This window comes from Mesocricetus auratus, unplaced genomic scaffold (assembly GCF_017639785.1).
Source record: "Mesocricetus auratus isolate SY011 unplaced genomic scaffold, BCM_Maur_2.0 Super-Scaffold_100011, whole genome shotgun sequence".
Classification (NCBI taxonomy): Eukaryota; Metazoa; Chordata; class Mammalia; order Rodentia; family Cricetidae; genus Mesocricetus; species Mesocricetus auratus.
Window position 1 is genome coordinate 60,976,567 of NW_024429195.1, and position 14,329 is coordinate 60,990,895.

Sequence of the window (14,329 nt, forward strand, 5' to 3'; positions counted from 1 at the left end):
GGATATAATGAGAACCCCCGCAGAAAAGAAATCACATTTCCTTATGCCATTACATTACATCAAGGAAGGCATTTCCACACTGGAGACTGACTCATTTAGCACATATGTCTAGCTACAGATAAGGCCAAATACAGTCCCACTAAGAAGCCAACATGTAAAGACTTAAGCTATAAGTTTCTAGGCTATACCCTCCCTGTGTTACAAGTCTATCTACTGAAGTCCGATACAACTGCTTCCCTCTTTAGAATCAAAATTTAGACTTTGGGAGAAAAAATACTGAGGAATGAACGTGGATGCACAATATAGCTAATTCCTTAGGCCGGATAGCATAGTAGGCAGCCTCTCTCATCCCAGGAAATGGGTACAACAGTATCTTAATTTCTTTTCAGTCACTCCCTCATCTCATCCCCTATTTGTGCTTGTACCACACAGGTGTACATGCACACACATACTCACACAAATACAAGTTACACTCATGTTGACCAGCATAGTTGTTAACTAGTAGAAAATAGTAATACTAAAAACCCTCAATATTCAACTTAAGAAAGGAGAATAAATATTAATCCTTTCTAGGAAAGGAACATTTTGTACCGCCATCATTTTCTACTCTAGATACGTTATTCAGAATCATCTGATTACAGAATTGTTGGATGTTCTTTGGACATAAAATATGGTAGCACTGAGATGACAAGAGGAGCTATGAGTGCATGCATCGTGGTAGGATGTGTTAGTCTTCCAGCCTGCTGTTAGATTTTTACAAAGTTAAACATAGAGACAAAGAAAGACTCCATTTGAAATGAATAAAGAAAGCTAAGTGCACAAAAATATCATATACTTGGGCGCATTGCGTTTTGAGAATTTTCTCAGCAATAAATGGAATTTAGCTGAACAAAGATGTCTTTCTTCACAAAATCCTAAATATAGGCTTTTAGATGCAATCTTTTTTGAAAGAGGAAAAGACAAAAACTGAGATGGGTTGATTCTAATAAAAAAAATGAGTAAATCATACAAAGCCCTTTTAATAAAGCAAGGGGATTTTTGTAAGAGTTTTGCAGTGCTATTCAGTGGGGTCTCAAAGAAACTCATTTTGGTCACATTTCCAGACCCATTGAATTATATACATATTCTGTTGGATGTTAGCATGTAAATGGCCTTTTTTTGCAAAAGCTGAAATAGATAATCTTGAAAAAGAAAATACTGGTATTACATGAAACGACCACTATAAAAATGCCCATGGACTTTGACGGCTTCAGACTCTAATTGTCATAACCATCCCCCTGAGGAAATGACAGTGTCTAAGAACAAACATTTCAGTTTCACTTGCAAACTCACTAATCCCTCTTTGTTGGTTTTCATAGCAAGAGAAACTAGGAGACATCTGCTTCTCCCTCCGCTACGTCCCTACTGCCGGCAAGCTGACTGTTGTCATTCTGGAAGCGAAGAACTTGAAGAAGATGGATGTGGGTGGCTTATCCGGTGAGTCCACGGTGACTATTGATTGTTGTAAGCGCTGTTTCATCGGGGCACTGAATGCATAGCACACACGCTGTGGCTCCCCACTCCTTAATTGATCGCAGTTCTCTCCCCTATGGAGCTGGAAGCAGTCTCAGAACTCAGCCAACGCAGTGCCCCAGGAAGCCACTCTCAGTTTATTGGAATTGGCAAAGAAGATGAAATCTATTTTCTTTCTCCATAGCCAAAGTATCAGTTGTCATTTCTATGTCATTGAAAGCTAAAATTGTGCCTTCTTATTTGAAAGGCAATGCCTGTGACAAATTATAGTTTTGAGGATTTTTTTAATTCACCCTTGGTATTAAAATTTGTATTTTACCTGAATCTTACCAATTAGGTATTTGCTAACCTGACATCATTTTTATAGTACTTCTATAAAAAGACAGCCTTTCAAATCTATACAGGTGTCTTTAAGAAGAAACGCAGGAGCATTTCACATAATCCATTTAATTGTACAGCTTATGCCTGGGGTGGGAGAGGGGAGACTTTGGGCCTCAAAGTTCCTTGTAACCCAAGCAGGACACAACATAGTGAGTGGCGGGAACTCTACCACAAGGCAAAGTCAGCTCAAGGACTGTTGCTTCTGGGGCTGGGCATCAATTTTTCCTCCTCCATGCGGTTAAATCAATTATAATTTTAGTGTTCCGGTAAATCATTAAGGTGTGAAGGATTTTCCTGACATGCCACAAGATCATCACATATAGATGACAGCTGTCATTGTTTCTAGCTGTGAAGTTACAAACATGATTCATTATTCAATGATCTTTTTATTTAAAAACAATAACATCCTAATGCAGCCCAGTGAATTTATTCTATGAAACAAAACAGCTAAAGATTGTTGAAGGGGACTCTACTTCTTGACCCAGTGATTTAACAGGCAAATTCTGCTGTCTGCATTCATTGGTCTCTGTGACTAAGGGAATTTGAGAAAGCTATATTCTTTACTGTCACTAGGACCCTACTTAATGTCTTGTTCTCATTGCTAAAAGTATAATTGGGAAATAAGCATAGTTCCTCCTAAAAATGTAGAATATTTTATGTGCTTACTTGTAAAACATATGCAAAGAAGAGTATTAAACATTTTACAGTTATAGTTTACTCCCAGATCACAAGTTAGTATCCCGAGGAGACTTAAGTCACCTTTGACCTTTCTCTTTGGCTAGGTAGCCATGTCCCATCAGGAGTGTAGCTGTGGCACTCATATATGCACCACTCCAAACATCCATGCGACTTCTTCCACCTCTGTTAAATGCTGTCTTAGACCCCTCCTAATTAATCCTGTATAAGCCTCTGTAGAGCTCCTCAATAGCATTTCCCCAAAGCTAATAAAGCGTCCTCCTTCTGACTTCCTTCTGGGACTTACAAATGACTTGCAGCACCACAGATAGCTACTTCTGCCATCCTTCTTCAAGACTGCTGTCCCTTTTGGTCCTGACCTCTTGACCAGCCATCCCTTCTCATCATCAGGATCGGCAGAAGGGAAACTGGTCGGGCAGGATATATGGGAGCGGTTGCAGTCACAGGCATACGCACAAGCTCACTGCTAGCAACTCAAGCAAAGAAAAGCACCAAGGATAACTCCCTGTTCCTGTCACACTAACTTAGGTCTGTGACATAAGAGAGGCACAGCCAAAGGTCATATCTAATTCAGTATCCATCAGTTTGCAGTCTTTTTCTCTTTTTCTAAAGAAAAGCAGAAAATGTATAAAGCTTCAGAACCCACAGAACCTACATCCACCCCCATATTTGAATTACCTGGAATGATTATCATCATTAGCAAACCCTAATTTAAGGGCTTCCTGCTGCCTGTAGAATTAAGTCATAATTACTCTAATCACCTAATGTAGACACTTTCAGGCTATGCCATTGCGCATTTCATTTTAGCCAATGGACCAACGCATTCATCTCCTAACAAGCTATGAGACATGCTGCTTCCATTCCTAGACAAGCTCCTTCATCTGGAATTTTTTCCAACAATGTCTAGCTAACTCCTCCTTAGTCTTCCCCTGCTGAATTCTTATTCCTTCCAATTACTCAACAAATGCGTACTGTCACTCTACTTTGAGTCAGACATCATGTCCAGCACAGAGTTCACAATCATGGACAAAACAGTCCAAAGACCCTACCTGCCTGCAGTTTTCATCTTAATGTAGAGACACAGACAAAAACGCCAGTAAATTAATAAAGCATACAGTGCCCTGATATATCGTAAACATTAGGCAGAAGTGAAGCCAGGAAGTAGGCTAAGCCATGTTAGGAAGGCTTTTGTTGTTGTTAAATGAGGTAGCATTCCAAGCGACAATAGGACAGAGGTGAGGGAGTGAGCCTGGGGTTCCTGTGGGCAGGGAGAAGGGTTAGCATGGTAGGAATGCCTTTTCTGATCTGTCTAGGCAGAACAAATCTTTGTCTTTGTAAACTGCCACAAGGAGTTGTTTACAGTCCTCTAAAGCCAAACTTCTTTCTCACCACACAGTTCTGTTTTTACATCTCCCACAATGCTCTCCCTGACGGGTGGCACTGAGCATAGCTGCTGAATGAATAATGAATTATTTACAAAGGAGCTGTGGCCTGAAAAACAAGTCTTGCATTTCAAATTTGCTTAACCTACTTCCCATTAAGGAAACTTGAGGTACTTGAATGGGTTGTGTCAGAGTAAGCTGACCTATGTACGAAGAGACCACAATTATATAAGATCTCATTCCAAGTGATTCAAATGCCAAACTCCATTTGCCAGAAATGGCTTGGTAACTGGAACCACAGCTGGCTCTTCTGCCAGAGTTGAAACTGCTTTCTGTTACCACTAACAACCCGACTTTGTTTTGGGGTCCTAGAGCTCAAACATTGTGTAAGCACTCCACCACAGAGCCACACATATTGACATTAGACAGGTTCTTTCTTTCTTCAGAGCCTCAGTTGCATTGTTTAAGAAGTGAAAGTGCTAAGAAGACTCCATTAATGAGAAATAAGTTACTATGAGACGTAAGTGAGAGCCAAAGTTAAGCACTCACCAAATAGCACTGTGGATATTTCAATTAGTCACCTCATCAAAGCAGCAAAATGGGAAATCGATGGGTCATTTAACCAACTGCTTGATTTGGTCAGGGAAAGACTCAGCTATTTGCTGAACATGCCAGATCAGTTCATGATAATCAGGAGGCCAGGTTTATACAGGCTTAGAGCGAATTCAGACAAAGTAAGGAACCGATCAAGAAAACATGGAAGAAAATAGCAAATGGACATTTTAAAAATGTTTTTCTTAGTAGTCTCTGACAAGATCTGGCAGCTTCTTTCTTACTGTGGTCATTCAAATGGACAGCATAAAGATTTTTGCCTCCATCATACATTCACTTAGGAAATTATCAAAGTGCCTGCCCTTCATCCTCACAAAGACAAGTGAGATTGGACTATCCATAATTCGTCAGCAGATTCATGTCTTACATTGATTTTTGAGAATTTTTTTACATAACAAGTATATATCATTGTACTCCACCCCCATGCCCAACTCTTCCCATGTCCCCCATCCAAATTCCAAGCCTTGTCTTCTTTAATTATGACTATTACACCTATATATGTAATACATATATATATGTGCACATACATATATACATATGAATACAACCTGCTGAGTCATTTGGGATTACATGTATGTGTTTAGGACTGACCCCTTGGAATTGACTAACCTATCAGCATATTCACCCCAGAAAATTGAAACTCCCTATTTGTGTGCACAGGCATAGATACCTATGTGTGCACACACATAGATACATAATTTGAAATAATAAAAACAAACTTCATACAACCATGCATGGTGGCGCACACCTTTAATCTCAGCACTTGGGAAGCAAAGGCAGGCAGAACTCTGAGTTCAAGTCCACCCTGTTCTATAAATCAAGTTCCAGGATAGCCAAGACGATACAGAGAAATTCTCTAAAAAAAAAAAGTAAATTCTAAAAAAACAAGTAATGAATCTCCCTATTCTATTTTTGTTTATGAATATTAAAAAAAGAAAACTAAAAGTTGTGAGAAAGACAAGACAGTAGAGAAGTTGAGAATTCCTCACTCCTAATGTGGAATATTTTCAACACACTGTTTAGCTTTTCCTCCATTCCCATCTTCAAGATGGAGAACATGGTTCCAAGGTACCTCTACTGTCTGGAACTGAAACATGAAAGTCCTCACAATAGGTAAAGCTGAAAATGGAGCCTGAAAAGTCTGTTGGAAATTAGAGAACTCTTGGAAACTGGGGGTTGTTGATAAGTAGAAATCCCTGGGAATATTCCCACTCAATTAGCTCTCCCTTTCTCATCTTCTCAGAATCACAAGTTGATTCTGTCTTCTCATCTGAGTCTTTGGGCAAATTATTCCCCTTGCCTGACTCCACATTAGACAAAATGTTACACCATAAAGCTGTTCTAGTCCTGGCTTCCTGCAGCAAGGACACCATCCTTTCAGACTTCATTCCTTCTGTTACTTCACTGCTAGTCAGCGCTGTCCATATTTAAAAAAGACAAAAAGGGTGCAGTCCAGCTCCCGTGATAAGGTTTAAATTCACCTAACATCTGGAAAAAATAAATAATCAAAGCAAAGCATGTCAAGCATGGAGGAAAGCAGGTTTGGGGAACCCAGGTAGAGGGCTAGTATCACGAACATCTTTTCCCGGGCTGCTGATGAGCATTAAGGAGCAAGAGCGGAGGCTAAGAGAGGGGTCAGGTGGATGCTGAGAAGCAGCAACAGCTGAGCAAGGTGTGGTTAAAGCACTGATTCTCAAACTATGGGTTCAGACCCATTTGAGGTCAAAGGACACTTTCATGGGGGCCAAATAGATATTTACTTTGTAATTCATAACAGCAGCAAAATTACAATTATAAAGAAGCAGCAAAATAATTGTGGTTGGGGGTCACCACAACATGAAGAACTGTACTTAAGGGTTGCAGCATTAGGAAGATTTAGAACCACTAATTTAAAGTGTCCCCCATGATCATTTTTCTTCTTTGCCACCGCCATGTCCTCATCCCCGTCTTCTTCTGGCCAGGCGCAATCCAAGCTTACAATTAGCATTGTGATAAGCCCCTGGTGGCTAGGACACAGTGATTCCAAACTCATAATGCTGAGGCAGAAAGATCTGAGTTTTTACACTAGCATGGACTCCCATGATAAGACCCTGACTCCAAAAACTAACCAATTTAGTTAGTAGACAAATAAATGAATAAGAACAAAAGGCCTGACTACAGAAGATGTCTGTTTCAAATAAGGAGCACAGTGAACTTTAAGAAGCATTGATGATGAGAAAAATTGTGATGGAATAAAGAATTGGGACTAATACTGGTAAAAGGTTAACATGTGGCCAGTGAGTGTCTCTCTCTCTGTCTGTCTGTCTGTCTGTCTGTCTGTCTCTCTCTTTCTCTCTCTGTCTGTCTCTCTCTCTCTCTCTGACTGTCTGTCTCTCTCTCTCTCTCTCTCTCTCTCTCTCTCTCTCTCTAACTTTATTATAGGATACTACATTTTAACTGTTTATAAATTAGTTTTTCCTCAGTCTGCTTTCCCACCATCCTACCAGTAAGTATCTTTAGGGAATATAGCCACATGTAAGCACGAAATTCAAAAAGAACAGTTCAGCCACTCCCAGGTACCCATTAGATTCGAAATGAAAACCATAATCAGCAGAGACACATTGTCCCCTTCAGGCAAACTTTATCAGCTGGTGACATTCTGACTGGCTTGATCAGACTCATCAGGACACCTGTTAAAATTTAGCATTCCAAGAACCACCTCAAACCCAGTTCTAGTGAGAACCTAAATTTTTTAATTTAACTTGATTTCATATCATGCACTCCAATTCCACTCATCTCCTGGTCCACCCATATCCCCCCCTTACCCCTGAAGTGCCCATACACACAAATTACAAAAAAAAAATACCCTCTTAGCTCCTCCATCTTTGCCGCCTCTCAAACATCTTTTCATTCATCCTGGTGGCATTATAGTATACCCTTTTGTCCAATCAACTTTACTAGCAAATGCTTATTGCAGTGAATCAGTGGTCTGGTTCAAGGCCTCTGGCTTCTAGTACACCATCCTCACTGGACACTCACTGGAACTCCTCTGGGATATCCTGTGGCTGCCCTAAGTCATGGAGATCCCGTGGGTTTTGTTCCACAGGACTAGTCCCTTCACAAGCTCCAGAAGGTCCTCGATGGGATAGATGTTAGGATGAGCCAACCCCCAGGCCCAGCTGTGAGACTGGGTGGTAGCGGAGCTGATCAGTTCAGGCAACTAGGGCCACCCTCCTCAGGTGAGGGGGCAGAGTCAGTTCCCCTATGCTAATACCTTCAGGAGAACCTGAAATTTTAACAAGCCCACTCCTGTATGTCTTAATCATCTTAAACTAAAAAAAAAAGGAAAAGCCTAGATGTTATTATCGTGATTTTAGCTGAGGTCTGTGTCAATCAAGTCCTAAGACAGAATTTTGTTGTCCATAATATAGGGGGGGGGGGGAAGACATACTTTGTCTTATAAGCAAGTATGTTCTCAAACAAAAGGTTATATTTCATTTAGGGATCTAATATCCTCTTCCCGAAAAGTTGACCACCTGTGAAATTGTTGTGCCCCCCCCCCCATTCCCCACACACAATTTCTTTCACTGAAAGAGGAGACAAAGAAGACATTTCCTCTACAGTCACTTCCTAATGCCCTTGGCCACCTTCCTGTCTGTCCATCTATTGGTAACGAAAGCATAACGAAGAAAACCACTCCAAATTCAATTGACTTGAACTAAATGCCACTAGTCTGGGAGCTAGGCCAATAAATAAACAGGCAGAAACTTATTTGAGCCAATTAGATAGGGATATGCAAATTAATTGGCTGTGATATCAGGGTCAAGCAATATTATGCAAATGCACTGGCTTCTTATTGAGCTAATGGAACAGGATTATGCTCAATAAGTTGGCAGTGATGTCAGAGGCTTCATCATAATTTTAGGCTGGAATGTTACAGTATAAAATTAATTCTGCAACATTTCAAGATGCTTATTATAATAGTGATAAAAGTAATAGGAAACCCTGAGAAGCAAGCAGACTATTCTACAATTCTTGAAATGACATGATTCTAGAAACTGAGTTATTAAAAAGAATTATAAAGAGTAATAGTCAAGCCCAATGCAAGTTAAGAAGTTACTAGTACAACAGAGAGAGAGAGAGAGAGAAAGAACAAGAACGTAATGCCTGAAAGACTGAACAGTTTAAGGAAGTAGAAGGAGATACAGATGGACCCTGGGACCAGATTGAAATTAAGTAACAGACTGAGATGCACTAATTCACAAAAGGAAAGACAACACGCCCTGCAAACTCTGTAACCATCAAGGATATCCTAGTGAGCCACCACATATCATGTGAGTTCCTCTTCTGGGCTAGGCATCACAGTGGTCCTCAGTCATGTGACTACAGATACTTGCACAGCACAATGGAGGGAGGGTCTCCTTTCATGTGCTCTGTGTGTTAATAGAGTTAATCCCTATTCCAAACCTATGAGATGCTGACTATTAGAAATGCTATTTTATTGATGGAACCAAACCACAGTTCAGTAAACAACTTGCCCAAGGTCAGAGAATTTGTATTTGGCACAGCTAAGACATCAGCCAAATAGTCCATCTTCACACTCCATTAATAAAACATGACTTTTATGTCCCACCAGAGTCAACCTGAAAAACAGGTGACTAATTATGTTACAGATTGACAACATCAAAAACCTCAACTTGATTTCAAATACCCTTTAATCCCAGCTGGAAATTACATCATCAGAGTCACTAATATAAATGTCTTGGTTGCTTGCTTCATGTCACTTGGTACTTACACAGCAAAAAAATGGAATTAGTATGTCTATAAGGCTAGATATCAGATATGAATAGATTTTTATGTTTCTTGGATACAAGCTGTCATGCTATTTCAATGTGTGATTCTTTGCACACACAAAAGTTTAAAACAGTGACTGATATTCCAGTCATATCAGAAGTACAGTAGAACATGATAGTGTTAAACATGATGGGAAAGAGTACAACCATAAGAAATGTGAGCATCTTTTGGGTAAGGGAAAAAAGTCTATTCACTTTTATCAGTGACCGATTCTAGGAGAGGGTGTGTTACATATCTGGAAAGGAGACAGTATAATATGAATACACATGCTTCTTTTCCCCATAAATTGCTACAGGTTCTATGACTCAGAGTAACATATTTAAGTATTAAAATATTTTAGTTGAACCAAAAATGAAGGGAATTGAATTTGTAATCAACTATTTAACATGAACGTGAAGATGAGCAGGGAAACACTGTTGGGGATCGCTGCTGCAACCTCACTCCCCCATTCCATACCCCACCCAGATGTTTAGCTGGGAACTCCACTTAGGTCCCGCCTCTCTCTCCCCAAACCCTGCCTTGAGAAAGTCTGCCAAGGAGTGGCTCCTCTCCCTGAGATGCTCAAGACCACATCCACAGCGTATTTAGGACCTGGGCCCTAGACCTGCCACATCATTTCCTCTCCTCCCAAGAGTGCTTTGCTTTGCTCTGTTTATCAAACCTAGTTTTATTAATTCGCCTGGATTTGGTTGATTACATTGGCAGAGAAACCCACAACTGGGGATTTTCGAATACTACAAAAGGAATCCCCAGATGGAGACGTAGAAGTGACCCCTTCAGAAGCCCCTAATTCTTTTACGAGTCACCTTGAACCCCTCGATCTGAAATGCTGTGTTCTCAAGCACTGACTTATGAAACTCAATGAATCAATGAAAAAAAAATCCTTACTTGAGCAAGCCCAAAACAGCATAGTTTGCTATAGTTTGTATATATCTGTTCTTCAGGAGGTTCACACACTGAAGGTTCCCTCATTGACTTGTGGTGCTACTGAGGAGAGGCAAAATGAAACCTTTAAATTGTAGGATCTAGTGGTAGGATACTGGGATCCAAGACCCTTCTCCTTACCAGCTGCCATGAAATAGGCAGCTTTGGTCCCCCACATGTTTTCTGCTGTGATATTCTGCCTCAACCCAAACCGTAGCATGGACCTTCCAAAACCGGGGCCAAAATAAACCAAAATTGTATATTTCAACTACTTTTTTCATAGGAACAGAAAGTTACCACACATTCCATTGTGGGCAATCTTAGAAATAATTCACTAGAAGGGAAAACTATAATCCAAATTAGATTATGGAATTATAGAGCCGATGTAAGATTGGTGTTATTTCAGAAGATTATGTCTCTGCCCATGTGTGGAGTACACACAGGGTTAGTCACCCACCTCCAAACAGACAGTTGTGTTAAATGACCAGCCACCCGAGAAGGGCAGCCTAGACAGAGGGATCAAGGGGCTGTCTGTGAAGACAGGCTAAGAAGTTTGGGACTTTGTAGTCTGGAAAAGGAAACTAGAGCACAGACATGATTAAAGTCTTAAAATCATAAAAGGTAGAGCTAGAGTCATACCCACCTGCCCATTCCACAGCACTAGAATCAAGAAGTGACCTTGATGTTTAAAAGAAAACATGAAAAGAAAGGCCATTTGGGGGATCTCAAAGGTACCTTTCCACTCAGAAATTCTTTGTCAATTTTTCTTTGCTACCTTAAAGATGGGTGGCAAAAATTAGTTGAGGATCTGGGACAGAGAGAAATATGAAAGCAGAAATCAATAGATGAGATTTTTCTGCTACAGGCTTAAAAGGGGGACATTGCTAAACCTTTTGTGTCAGAATCCTTTCCCGCCACACCTTTGCATGAGTACCCTTGGAAGCCCTGTATCTCTGTACCTCACTGTCTAACCTAGAGGATTGTGTGACTGCACTTTTTTCCCTTATCTTCTGTCCCCTTCTGTCATCCAGTCCACACAAAAGGAATAGGAAGGTTTGGAATTTCTAATAACTGGAATAACAGAAGTATTCCAAATTACCTCTACTTTAAACATTTAGCAAAAGTCAGTATTATCTTTCTTTTCCTTTTCGGAGGTATAAAGATTCCTGTTATCCAAGCCTCCAACACCTTAATGACAAAAGTATATGGAGTTTTGATCTCATAGAAATATGACAATGAATCCTCCTAGTGCTCAGCAGTTAAGAGCCCTCAATACTCTTCCTAAGGGCTAATCAGTGACCAGGACTCACACCAGGCAGCTCACAACCATTCGCATTTTATTTTTTCCTCCCCCAGACTTAATGTCTTAAAAGAAAAGTAGCATACTCTCTTCAAAAGATAATAGTTTCATAAACATACACATATTACCAGAGTTACACCTCAATGGCGGTCATAAAGACATTTTCCAGAGAAGAGGTACAGGCAGAGAATAAACCCCTGGTCACATCTTGTGCCCTGCATGAGAGGACAAGGCATGATTCAGTATGACATGCCTGCTACTTCGTGGACAGTCTTCCTCAGAAGAGGAAGTCAGAAGAGCATAGCCCTTGTGACTTCCCAAGGGCCTTACTAGTCTCGGAAGCTGCCTATTATTTTCCTCACAAAGTAATCACTTAGTGTTTAGTGAGGAAAAGTGACTTTCTAACTTAAAAACATGAAATGAGCACGTTTTTTTAATCTTTTGGGATGTTGAAATGGCCTTTATCAGAGACTAAAGCAACAAGATTGATTGACTTAAGAAATTCATAGACTTCAAATGATTGATATCAGGCAACAATATGGCTATGTAATTAATTTACACATTCCCCCCATTAACAAGGAGTCTAATGTACTTTTAGTGATAGTAGGCTTGCAGTAATATTGCACATACATATGTGCCTGCAAGATTACATATTTATCTACTTGATAGACTGAATTGTTCATGGGCTTCCATTTTCTGATTAATTAAGGAAAGAAATGTGTTCACAAATGGCAGTGTTCCAAGATACTACTAGAATAACAGCTTTTAAAACATAAGAACACAAGAAAGAAAGATAAAATAAGCCATAGCCTCATCACTTTCCTTAGGATGCAAATAAGAACTTCAGTGCCTCAGTCAGTCCCCATCTTCCTGTTCCTTTTAGGAAATTGTCTCAAGGTCACAACTTGAGATTGCATATACTCTTCCAGAGTTTCTTCTTTGCCTGTGTCAATTAAACACATGCGTCCATATATGTATATGTGTATGTATATGCAAATGTAGGCATTGTATACAAATGAGATTATTTCACATTCATTATTATTTTGGGCTGCCCACTGTGATGTGTCACGGAGATCTTCTAGGCCATATGTACAAAGCAGCTAGTGCATCTATCATTTTTATAGCATCTTTTTCTGGATATAGTATCATTTGTTTAGTAATTTCCTTACCAATAAAAAAAATATTTGGAAAACTAACTTAGCCAAAGGTTTCCAAATGATACTTTGAAATAATGAGCTCTGGGATAAGAAGAAATGGGGAAAAAAAATCCAACTCATGAACATCAAGTCAAACCATCAGGTTCAAAGAAAGCTTTTCTCAATATCCGGGTGATGCAAAAGCCCCTACCTATCAATATGAGAAAGGCAATGGGGAAGTCTTCATTTTTCTAACACCCTAAAATGTACTGGCTGCTGCTGCTTCGGCAACTGGCCCCTGTTGCTGAAAAAGAAAATGTTACAATCATACAGCCTCATCATGCATGGAGAAGAAGGGATTTTAAAGTAAGATGCAATTATCCCAAGTTCAAAACCTAAAAAATATGCTGCTTAAAAGACAACTAGTGTTGATTGCAAGGAGGTGCCCCCTACCAAAAAGAAAATCCACTGATGAACTTGTAAATTTCTACACTTTCATCATCTATATTTGCAGGAATTTAAATCCATAGGACACACTCCATCAAGCCTCATGTTGATAGTAACCTGAATAAACCTGAGGCATTCACTAGAAGTAAAACTAAATCTTTCCAAAAGTCAAAGACAGCATTTTTTTCAGAGAATTTCCCAATTCTTGAGCCTCAACAAACCACCTATTTGTAAGCTGGTTTTACAGATTGTTTACATAAAAACCGACTTGGTTTTTGTAGCACTGTCTGTAATACTGGGGAAACACTGAAAGTGAACTACAGTATAATACAGGGACACCGGAAGTGAACCACACTGTAGTAGAGGGAAGACACTGGAAGTGATCCTCCCTGTATTACAGGGAAGACACCGGAAGTGAACCTAGCCTGAACAGTTCAATGATAGTGAGGCTCCCAATCAGAACTTCTAGAGTTCCTCCTTACTCTTCCTTGAAATACCTGTTCATGCTTTGAGAATCTCACTGAAATTTAAAAAAAAAATAGCTCAGTGACAGATTTTAGAAGAGGCACTGAACGCTTATGAATTATGCAAGTCTGAACTTTCATTTTAATAACATCATTAAAATGTAAACATCTTAAAAGCCTGCCAACAGGAGTTTAACTTTATAGAATGCTTTCTATGTGCCCTGACCTTGCCAAAAGGCATGCCTAAGGCATGATTTAACAGTTATTATAGGCTGGAGCCAAATAATGAGTACGAATCTGAAAATGCCAGTGTTTGTCCCTGCCTCCTTGGCTTCCAGTGGAGATGTAAGTCAGCTGTGAACAGGCCCTCTCCTGAGAACCAACAGGGTGCAGCGGAAAGGACACAAACTGCCATGCAAACCCTGAATGTAAAGCTCTTGTAACCTTTCAGACCCTCAGTCTGCTCATCCATAAAATTGGGATATTAAGCGCAGCTCAAAAATGAGATGACATTAGGCAGAAGCGGTAAGTAGGGAGAATTGCATAACGGCCAGCTATTTCTAAGCAGGAGAAAATTCTGAGTTAACTTTTAATTGTTTGTAACAACGCTTGATTCTAGGAGAGTGGGTGTTCCTCCATAGC

The 14,329-nt window shown here is 39.9% G+C and overlaps 1 protein-coding gene and 1 long non-coding RNA gene across 7 annotated transcripts in view; one reads left to right on the plus strand and one right to left on the minus strand.

Annotated features, from left to right (window-relative positions):
- Syt1 (synaptotagmin 1) overlaps window positions 1–14,329 on the plus strand; it is a 381,145-nt gene that overhangs the window by 287,998 nt on the left and 78,818 nt on the right. For both annotated transcript variants that reach the window (XM_040754927.1, XM_040754928.1), the window contains one exon: window positions 1,359–1,476. In XM_040754927.1, the coding sequence (XP_040610861.1) occupies window positions 1,359–1,476 (118 nt within the window). The remainder of the gene's footprint in view (window positions 1–1,358; window positions 1,477–14,329) is intronic.
- LOC110340528 overlaps window positions 1–14,329 on the minus strand; it is a 127,193-nt gene that overhangs the window by 26,864 nt on the left and 86,000 nt on the right. The window lies entirely within an intron of this gene.